Source organism: Rutilus rutilus (genome assembly GCF_951802725.1).
Source record: "Rutilus rutilus genome assembly, chromosome: 19".
Lineage (NCBI taxonomy): Eukaryota > Metazoa > Chordata > Actinopteri > Cypriniformes > Leuciscidae > Rutilus > Rutilus rutilus.
Genome location: NC_140232.1, coordinates 687,988 through 700,057, shown reverse-complemented (window position 1 = coordinate 700,057; position 12,070 = coordinate 687,988). Strand labels below are relative to the sequence as shown.

The following is a 12,070-nucleotide window of genomic DNA, read 5'->3' as shown; positions in this document are numbered from 1 at the left end:
TAATTTGGACTATGAAGGAAATCTGATTAAAATGAGTCCCAGTTTCATGCACACTGAGATATGCACTAGGAAGGGCAGAGATTAAGCGACGATTAAACACTGGCCACCAGTAAATGACTGTGCTTTTATTCAGGCTCCAGAGGTCATTATTCCTGTGCAGAGTTCCCATATCTTCAGCTACTGACAGCATACAAGAAACTGCATATGTCGGGGTTATTAGTGGTCAGCCTATATTGATTTTTGGATGGCAGATGCCGATATCTTAGAGAGCAGAGTGGCTGATATAAAGCTGATATACATGACATCACACTATTTCATTTAAAAGCACATGCATAACAATTTAATGCAAATTAAATGTATGTTTATTTTACACAACATTTGCTAGATTATAAATAAATAATTTGAAAATGAATATGAAAAAACTTTAGATGGTAACTTATTGATACTGTAATCCTATTATTGTATTTGTCATAAAAAATATGAATAAAAATAAAAAAGGAAGTAAGCACAGTTACCAATGGGAGTTCAGACCAGGGTTCAGACACTCAGGCGCTGGCTTTCTCCTCACTTTCAAAATAAAAGTTCGATGTCAAAGTTCCAAACAGGAAAACTTACTGATAATTAAAAAATGCCAAATGTCGCCACTAGTGGTTCTAGTCTGACGATTAATTACCTCACAAACTGCCTCACAATTCTGCAGTTACACCAGGCCATATGCTCAGAAGACACCGGTGGAATATACAGCACTCTAAAAAACACTGGGTTAAAAACAACCCAATTTTTATTTTTTTTACTTTATACATGAACTCAACACAAAAAAAAACCATGAAACATGTCAAAACATGAAAAAAATGTTTTGCAAAAAAAAAACATGGAAAAAAAAAACTCAACACAACCACTGGTTTGCATGATAATTCCTTTATTTATTTTTTTAGCATATTTTACAGTATAATATTTTAGTTAGTTTTGAATATTGCATACATTTAAGCTCGTTTATTATTAGAAGTAAAAATCCACTGTATGTCTCTGGATCTCGTGAGCAGCTTGTGTTCAGCGCAGGAACGCCCTGCGTTTCACTCGCAGCAGAAATCTCCATAATCTGTGTACAGTTCTGACAACATATTTTAACTTTATAAGCATTTATATTCTGTATATATTTTTTTTATAATGTCATAAAATGTTATGCAAGGCATCAGGCGTTTCCATCACCCAAAAAGATCGACGTGACACTCGTTTAGGCGACTCACATCACGCCCCTGTATGTTCCTTTGGATAAAATTAAATGATAAACAGCACAATAACGAATTTATAGATACAAGACATTTACGCAAACCTGTATTTTACTGAAGACACGCACCAGTTTGACGGAGCTGCACTGCTCTCTCCTGAAGAGGGCGCAAAAAGCCTGCGATGAATAACTCAAACACTGGGTTGTTATGTCTGATCCAGGATCTGGGTAACACAGAAACTACCCAAACAAACACACAAAAAAACGAAGCAACACACTCATCAGTTCCACAGCAGGCTGAGGCAGAACTCCAGTGATTCCCAGATCATACCTGTGCACGGTTACAGCTGTGTTCCCTGTATCCCAACCTCAGTAATACACCACAGGAATACCACAGAACAACATGCACATCACTGCAACTGATCAAGTCCATCCACTCTCTAAAGGGCCAGAGTCTTGAGCCGCATAGATCATAATTAATCATGATAAAACACTAAGCAGGGAGGACTCAATCTCGGGTTTAGCCAAATTAACTGCTATGATTCAGAACTCATTTTAATCTCATGAAAGGAAGGTTAAAAGAAAGGCTCTTTGATTAACACACAAGGGTTTTCTTCTTACTCTGAAATGAACTTCTGAGAAATGTCTTCAACTGTGACCTCGTCGGTCAATAAGGCTCATATAAGGATGGTTTGATGTGGCAATCTAGATGAGTGCCATCATAGATCTCCAGATCTCCATAATCTGACAGAATTATTCCATTCCCAATCCGGATCTAGGGATTTTCCCAGTAAGCCAGTATGTCATATTCAGACATAAAAAGAGCAGAGGAGTCTTGTATGCCATTCTCCTCCACTTCAGTTTGAGAGAATGGGCCTAACTGCATGGGAAGGCGCTGTGCCGAGCAGTGCCGTGAACGAGGGCATCATGCCACGGATGGGCTACACGATCCTGGCGGTCATCATGGGTGTGTTCTCGGTGTGTGGCATCGTGCTGAACGTGGCGGTGGTGGTGGTGACGCTGAGGCACAGGCAGCTCCGGCAGCCGCTGAACTTCGCTCTGGTGAACCTGGCCGTGGCGGACCTGGGCTGTGCCGTGTTCGGAGGGCTGCCCACCACACTGACCAGTGCCATGGGCTACTTCAGCCTGGGCCGGCTGGGCTGTGTGCTGGAGGGCTTCGCCGTCGCCTTCTTCGGTGAGCATGTTGAACCTTTTATGTTTTTTCATTTTTTACCGTGAAATAGTCGTTTTCCCTACACTAAAAACTATCATGATTTTAACGGTAAAAGATAGTTTCCGTACTATACACGGTGATGGATCTAACTGTACATTTAATGTGATTTTACTGAAAAATACTGTTCAATATACAGTTTTTGGAAGTGAAAATGTATAGAGTATAATTTACAGTGAAAAAGTGTAAACTGACACATTCCCACAGTTCCCTGCGTGACACGTCATAGTGCTGAAATAAATATGTTTCTTCATAGCTTTTTCTAATCAGTTATGCACATTAGGGTTTTATGTTACATTTAATGTTGTTAAATTAATGTTTATTGCATTTTTTAAATGTCATGTGTTTCCATGATTGTGTTTAGTGTGTGTGTGTGTGTGTGTGTGTGTGTGTGTGTGTGAATGACTCTCTGCAGCTTCTATTATAAATATGAACTTTCTTGTGGAAAAGCTGCTTGTGATGAGCTTTGATTCATCATGTGACTCTCATCTCCACTGTGATTGGTAGTTGTCAGTGTATTACAATGGTACAAAACAGATATTAATACTTCAATAGGTCGGTAAATTAACATTATATTAGTTAATGAAATATGTTTTTATACTGTAAATTTAAGTTAAGTGTAAAACCTCTGGGTTACGACTGCAACCTGTGTTCCCTGAGACACTGCGTCGATGACGGTATGGGGAACAGCAATCCTATTGGCCGGCGACAGCCTATGACATCACTGCAAGTGCGACCCAGAAGCATATAAGGGGAGCCTGGAGAACATGCCAACGCCGCCATGTTGAGGGGAGTGCATGCCAATTATGGCAGTGGTAGAAGTGCTATCGAGCCTTTAAAGCAAGAGGAGCCCAGTCTTACGCTACCGGACTATCGGGAGGCCTACTGTGAGGCCTACAGCTCCGACTGTCACGGGTGTCAGCCCAGGCAGTGCTGCGGCTTTAAGGGAGCATACTTAACCATCCCACATGAGTAACTAATCTGTCTCTACCTGAGCATGGGTGGTGAAGGGTGATATACGAGCTGATATACGTGATATACATCACGGAGTTGCCCCGCTGATGGTGACGGCAGGAATGGAAGGCTCACGAGAGCTGGAGCATCATGGCTGGAAAGAAAGCGGTGTCTTCCCTCATGCGCTCCCACGACAGCTGAAGCCTCACTGAAGCGATTTCCATAACACTCAACAGCTCATCATACACGGGCAGGGCGGCTGTGAGGGTTCGGCCTCTCCTGCTCTCTTGGGCTGGGGGGTTTTATAGCCAGCCGAGCACTTGATGCTGGATCAGAGGATTCGTTTTTTTTGACAGCACATCCTCATACAGCACAGCTCACTCTCGCGAGTCTCCGAGGGGCGTGAGAGATGAACAATTCTCTCCAACTTCCCTCGTCCCCTGAGAAGACGGCTGACAAGAGTTTTCTCAAGGGAAAAACTCCTAGTTGGCACAAGCAGATCCCTCAGGAACTGATCCTGCGTGCTCTGAGCCCAAACAATAAACACACAAGTTTTGTGTGTCATCAGGTGTCAAATATCTTAGACACAGATGCACACACTTCCTGAAGCGTTTTTCACAAGCCATGATTACGTTTTTGAAGTTTCAGGTTGAAGCGTACAGGCAAAACAGTCCCTGAAGACGAAAAAGCTGTTGGCAGAGAATGTCTAATATGGCGAGAAGTTTCACTCTCAGTACACTTCCGGCTTCTGAACTGGTTGCAGTTCCACTCTGGCTCCATATGAGGGCGCTCACAGGACGAGTGCAGAATGAATGGAGGTCTATGGCGCTACAGCCATCAAAATCCACTTTTCTCAGGATATAATTGTTTGTCTAGTAATTTGAATGTTGTATTCGAAAGGAGATGCAAATAAATTACACATTGCTGGGTGTTAGATTTTTTAGAGTCACTTATTTGCTTTAAAAAGTCTTTTAAAGTGTCAATGACGTCACACACATGTACGACCAGAGATACTGCTTTACGGCAATCCTTCAGTCACTTTGGTGCTTTTGCGCTCTGCACTTTCTTTTCTCTCGAGGCATCGACAACACAGCTGACACAGGGAAACACACAACACAGCTGACACAGGTAAACACACACAGCTGACACAGGTAAACACACAACACAGCTGACACAGGTAAACACACACAGCTGACACAGGTAAACACACAACACAGCTGACACAGGTAAACACACACAGCTGACACAGGTAAACACACACAGCTGACACAGGTAAACACACAACACAGCTGACACAGGTAAACACACACAGCTGACACAGGTAAACACACAACACAGCTGACACAGGTAAACACACACAGCTGACACAGGTAAACACACAACACAGCTGACACAGGTAAACACACACAGCTGACACAGGTAAACACACAACACAGCTGACACAGGTAAACACACACAGCTGACACAGGTAAACACACAACACAGCTGACACAGGGAAACACACACAGCTGACACAGGTAAACACACACACAGCTGACACAGGTAAACACACACCACAGCTGACACAGGTAAACACACACACAGCTGACACAGGTAAACACACACCACAGCTGACACAGGTAAACACACACCACAGCTGACACAGGTAAACACACACACAGCTGACACAGGTAAACACACACCACAGCTGACACAGGTAAACACACAACACAGCTGACACAGGTAAACACACAACACAGCTGACACAGGCAAACACACACAGCTGACACAGGTAAACACACAACACAGCTGACACAGGTAAACACACAACACAGCTGACACAGGTAAACACACAACACAGCTGACACAGGTAAACACACAACACAGCTGACACAGGTAAACACACAACACAGCTGACACAGGGAAACACACACAGCTGACACAGGTAAACACACACAGCTGACACAGGGAAACACACACACAGCTGACACAGGTAAACACACAACACAGCTGACACAGGTAAACACACAACACAGCTGACACAGGTAAACACACACAGATGACACAGGTAAACACACACCACAGCTGACACAGGTAAACACACAACACAGCTGACACAGGTAAACACACAACACAGCTGACACAGGTAAACACACAACACAGCTGACACAGGCAAACACACACAGCTGACACAGGTAAACACACAACACAGCTGACACAGGTAAACACACACACAGCTGACACAGGTAAACACACACCACAGCTGACACAGGTAAACACACAACACAGCTGACACAGGTAAACACACAACACAGCTGACACAGGCAAACACACACAGCTGACACAGGCAAACACACAACACAGCTGACACAGGTAAACACACAACACAGCTGACACAGGTAAACACACAACACAGCTGACACAGGTAAACACACAACACAGCTGACACAGGTAAACACACACAGCTGACACAGGTAAACACACAACACAGCTGACACAGGTAAACACACACAGCTGACACAGGTAAACACACACAGCTGACACAGGGAAACACACACAGCTGACACAGGTAAACACACACAGCTGACACAGGGAAACACACACAGCTGACACAGGTAAACACACAACACAGCTGACACAGGTAAACACACAACACAGCTGACACAGGTAAACACACACAGATGACACAGGTAAACACACACCACAGCTGACACAGGTAAACACACACCACAGCTGACACAGGTAAACACACAACACAGCTGACACAGGTAAACACACACCACAGCTGACACAGGTAAACACACAACACAGCTGACACAGGGAAACACACAACACAGCTGACACAGGGAAACACACACACAGCTGACACAGGTAAACACACGTGCTAGACGAGTTTTTGTTTTGTTTGTTTCTGGTCCCGCTTCGGATGCCACGATGCCATCAAGCGGTATCTCTGGCCGTAATCAGTCCTTCACTGACCAATCAGCATTCATTAGCAGAATGCTAGCATGTTATGGGCAACAACAACTCAACCTGAAAGAAATCGAAAGGACATAAGTACTCGTTCATTCAACTTTCGACCTATAACCCATGCTGAACTTGCAAAACCTACTATCAAATCTGAGATTTCTCAACGGCAATCGGTGTCACATGTCTGTCCTGTCTTGTTTTGCACTTGGGTGTTGGTTATGTTAAGTCAGGTGCTCATGTTCATTGTTAGCCCCGCCCATCTTGTTAGCTAGTTATTGGTTAATTTGCCCCACCTGTTGTGTTCGTTACCCTCCTTTGTTTGCTCCCCTATTTAGTCTCCTTGTGTCTGTAGTCTTGTGTGGTTACGTTGTCTATGTTTGGTGTTCTGTTTCCAGTCCCAGTTCTGTTTCAGAGTTTCTTGTATTTTTCCCCCTCGTGGGTATTTTTGTTATTGTATTTTTTTATTAAAGTTCTTCTTGTTTTGGCTGCAATTGAGTCCTCGGTTTTGTTTGTATCTAACGTGACAATCGGGTGAAAGAGAAAAATCTAGCCGTCTAGCCCCATAGACTCCCATTCATTCTGCACTCATGGGCGATCGCCCCCAGTGGAGCTCTGGTGGAACTACAACCAACATTCGGTACAATCGGACTCAATAGGGAGTGGGCAGGCTCTCCGTAGACGGGCTCTGCTGTTGGCATGTTCTCCAGGCGCCCCTTATATACTTCCGGGTCACACTAGTAGTGATGTCATAGGCTGTCGTTGGCCAATAGGATTGCTGTGATTAGATAAGTGCTTCAGACTCCGGTTCACGCGGAGGCGTTCCCCATAGCGTCATCAGCGCAGTGCAAGTGCCCTTTCAAAAGGGAACCTTAAATGTTGCTACCGTTTTTTTTATTTTTTATTTGTACATTTCTGGCAACCACAGCTGCCGTTTTTTTACCCTAAATTTAACAGCTTTTTTTTTACAGTGTATAAACGGTTAGTTATGTTAGATATTATCATTTACATTTAGCTTTATATTGGTCCATGTCCACGATCAGAACAGACCCGCGGCCCAGTTCTGGGTCACTTTCCACCAGTTCAGAACCACTGATCTTGATAAAGGGACTATTTTTCTTGAAATTTGAAGTGTGTTTTATTAAAAGGCTCAAAACTTGAACAAAAGAGAACAGAAATTGAGCTGAATAATGACACTATTGTTCTTTTAACTCTTTCCCTGTCATTTACGGACATTTCCGGCTTTCTGTGTTTTCACTGTTATACGGTAGGGGGCGCTATTACACATCTACTGAACAAGTACTGAATCTCCTGATCAAAACACAGGAGAAGAAGAAGCAGAAACAAGCGATATCATTTTGAATCATATGCTGTTGTAAAATAATGTGATCATCAACATTAAACAGCATATAAATCAAAACGGTCTAATGTTACTGAATGAAATGTTGAACCATGAAGAGGAAACGACTGAAGCTTTGAGAGTGTTGATGAACTCGATCGACACCTTAATCATCGCTCTGAATCCCTTCTGGATGAAGACTTTGACTAAACGCTATTTTATCAGCTTTTTGCTCGAAATGTTGCTTTTTTATGAAACTTACCCACAATCAAGTGTTGATTAAAAAAGAAAGCGTGCTAAACAGCAGAACATGCAAAAAAGAATGCTAGAATAAAACGGGTTTTGTTTGTTTAAAAGCAGAGGGTCTGTTCTTTCTTTTGCATGGATTGCAAGATTGTACACAAGATTTTTGTGTACAATCTTTTGTGAAAGATTTCCTTGTGAAGCTGCTTGTACTGATTGATTGATTGATTGATTGATTGATTGATTGATTGACTGACTGACTGATTGATTGGCTGATTGACTGATTGATTGATTGATTGATTGATTGATTGATTGATTGATTGATTGATTGACTGATTGACTGATTGACTGATTGACTGACTGATTGATTGATTGATTGATTGACTGCTTGATTGATTGATTGATTGATTGATTGATTGATTGATTGATTGATTGACTGCTTGACTGCTTGACTGGTTGGTTGATTGATTGATTGATTGATTGATTGATTGATTGATTGACTGCTTGTACTGATTGATTGATTGATTGACTGATTGACTGATTGACTGCTTGATTGATTGATTGATTGATTGATTGATTGACTGATTGACTGACTGATTGATTGATTGATTGATTGACTGCTTGATTGATTGATTGATTGATTGATTGACTGCTTGACTGATTGATTGATTGATTGATTGATTGACTGCTTGCTTGATTGATTGATTGATTGATTGATTGATTGATTGATTGATTGATTGATTGATTGATTGATTGACTGACTGACTGACTGATTGACTGATTGCTTTATTATCCCCTTAGGGAAATGTTGTTGCTTGTGTTTCAGCATGCGTACATACAGTACAAGACCAACAATATCCATAAATACAGAAAACTCTCTCCCACAGGTATCGCGGGCCTGTGCTCGGTGGCCATCATCTCGCTGGAGCGCTGTCTGGTGGTGTGCCGGCCCGTGGGCTCGCTCAGCTTCAGCACCAGGCATGCGGTGGCCGGAGTGGTGGCGGCCTGGCTCTGGTCGTTCCTCTGGAACACACCGCCTCTGTTCGGGTGGGGGGCGTACGAGCTGGAGGGCGTGAGGACCAGCTGTGCTCCGGACTGGTACAGCAGAAACTGGGCCAACGTCTCCTACATCATCTGCTACTTCCTTCTCTGCTTCGCTCTGCCTTTCTCTGTCATTATCGTGTCCTACACTCGCCTCCTGTGGACCCTGAGACAGGTAGATCCGCTCGCTCAGGAAAACATGAAGACTAAGAGGAGGTCATGCTAATAGAGAAGCAACACAGTGTCGGCCCAGATCCGGCCCACATCTGGTGCGCGTTGAGGCCACGTGTACTGGATCTGGGCCGACACTATCGGTGCATTCAAGTCATCTCGTAAAGTTCGTATTTAAGAGTTGAACACACATGAACAACAATGTCTTAAATGCGAGTGGGAATACAGGTTTTCTTTAAGCCTGATCTGTACGAGTTGAACGCATTCATTCAGGCCCACACAGACGAAAATGAAGAGTTGAATAAAGTCGTTGTTTTTGTTGGTTTTTGCGTGCAAAAAGTATTCCCGTCGCTTGATAAACTTGTGGTTGAGCCACTGCAGTCACTTGGACTATGTAACGATGTCTTTGATAACTTTTCTGGGCCGGCAAGTTTCGATCCCAGAGAAGCCTATGCAGGACTGAGGCAGCTCTCAGATTTAATAAAAAATATCTTAATTTGTGTTCCGAAGATGAACGAAAGTCTTACGGGGTTGAACAACATGAGGGAGAGTAATTACTGACAGAACTTTCATTTTTGGGTGATCTATCCCTTTAAGAACCTTGCTGTATTTTTGTGTAATCAATTAAGAGAAAGAGCACCGCCATCTTACTCCGACGAAAGTGGCTTGACGATATACCGTCGTATCCGACATCCCACATCGCAAGTACGAACTTCCCAGGAGGACTTGAACGCACCACATGTTCCTGTCGAGGGAGGAAGTCGTTTTGCACATTTGTCCGTATCAGAAATTGTAGTGTGTTTGATAGATGTTTACAGCTCTTCATCATCATCCTTCCCTCGCACTGTGTAACATCTTTCCCTCGCGGGTCAAAATGACGCAAAGCCCTACGATTTTACTTTTTTTTCTTTTTCAGAAAGCTTGTTTTATTTCATTTTGATAATGTTTGTTCTATTTTTAAATGCACTTTTTTCCATTAAATTACTAGATTTGATCAATAAATAATAAATAAATAGTAATTTAAGCACATTCCTCACATTCTTACAACTTAAATTCAAAATAACTCTTTAAAACTTTTAATTCAGCTGTAAATGTCTTACATTGGGAGTCTTTGCCGACCTCTTGTGGGAAATAAATAATATAAGATGATATTTCATAACTCTAGATGGCCTTATATCTCTATATGGAGCAAATGAGCTGTTCCTCTGGGTCCTAAAGTCAGTTTCTCTTCAGGATGCGTTCAGATGCACATTTAGACATTATAAAACCATTTTTTGGTAAAGTTTTAGCATTTTTAGTTTGAATTTTGAGCATTTTTAGGGTTTTCTATGTGAACTGAAGCATTCCTCGCACTCCATTCATTCCTGAGGGGGTCAAATTGACCCGTGAATGAAGGATTCGTTACTTTTTTTAATGTCAACCACAAAACTCCTCGAATCCATTAAATGTTTTGGGGTGTATTGGTGGTTCAAGTGCGACACAAGTCCTGTGGTCTTGGACCCTCTGATGAACACTCTGGGTTTTTATTTTTTTCCAAATGACCCGAGGGAAAGATGAGAAACATGTAAAGGCTGTCATATGTTCCACAATTGAGGTGGACTTTCCTTGTTTGCTCCATTCCCTGTATTCTGTCATGGTCATGTTTAGTTTCTCTGTCGTGTTTGTCGTCCTTGTCACGGTTTTGCCTGAGATCTAGTAATGTATTAGTTGTCATGGTTTCGAACTGGTTCTCACCTGTACCTGGTTCTGTCGATGAGAGATGTGTGCTGTACCTGTGCAGGTGAGCCGGCTGGAGATGTCCGAGGGCGGCAGCACCTCGCGGGCCGAGACGCAGGTGGCCTGTATGGTGGTCGTCATGGTGATGGCCTTTCTGCTCACCTGGCTGCCCTACGCCGCTCTCGCTCTGTCTGTGATCGCAGACCCCGACCTGTACATCGACCCCGTGATCGCCACAGTTCCCGTGTACCTGGCCAAGAGCAGCACGGTTTTCAACCCCATCATCTACATATTCATGAACAGACAGGTGAGTCGTGAACCGCATCATCAGATCATCAGAGACAGAGCTGAACTGAGCATGGGAATACGCTTAGAGAGACACACAGTATAAGATCAGCATCTTCTGCCTGAAACTGAACATTCTGCAGGGTTTCATGAACATCAACATCAAATATTTTGTGTGAAACATGAAAATAATGTATATATCCATGTTACATGTCAAGTCAAGTCAGCTTTATACACAGTGATAACAGGAAAATCATGCATTTCGGCTGAAGTCAGTTCAGTGTTGAATGTACTTACTATGCTTATAGCTTATTATGCATAATTACATGCAACTGACCCTAAACCAAACCCTATTCCTAACACTAACCACATGTTGTTCATTTATATTATTATATGAGATTGATACGGTGAAACCCACGCCATCGTCACTGTTCGTATCACTGAGATCAAGAGCTGAGATTCAGATATGATAATGAGCGTTTGCTTTCTGACCAATCACTGCAGAGCAGCTCTCAGAGAGGCGGAGCTTAGAGAGACTGACTCTTTGATGGAAGTGTTTCAGACACTGAGAGGAAAGAGCTGACGCTGCAGTGGAGATTATGAGGACATTACAGTGTTTTTGATCACGGATGAATGTGGATCTGTTGTAGGAGACGCCAAAACAACATTAGCAGCCTTTAAAACAGCATAATAGGGGCACTTTAATGAAGTTTTCAGCCGATATGTTTGATCTGAAACTCTCTCTCAGTTCCGGGACCGTGCCGTGCCGTTCCTCCTGTGTGGCAGAAACCCGTGGGCCGGAGAACCGGGAGACTCGGAGAGAGAGACCACAGTATCCTCCGTCAGCAGGAGCAGCAAGGTCTCGCCCGGATCCTCCCAAACGGTCCCGCCCGGATCCTCCCAGACGCAGGACTGA

At 43.2% G+C, this 12,070-nt stretch overlaps 1 protein-coding gene across 1 annotated transcript; it reads left to right on the top strand.

Moving 5' to 3' along the window:
* Nucleotides 1-2,155: 2,155 nt before the first annotated feature.
* parapinopsina (parapinopsin a) lies at nt 2,156-12,070 on the top strand (the record flags this gene model as incomplete). The annotated part of the gene is made up of 4 exons (XM_084389711.1): nt 2,156-2,423; nt 8,829-9,157; nt 10,934-11,176; nt 11,903-12,070. The coding sequence occupies 4 exons, from the start codon at nt 2,156-2,158 to the stop codon at nt 12,068-12,070; spliced, it is 1,008 nt and encodes a 335-aa protein (XP_084245837.1).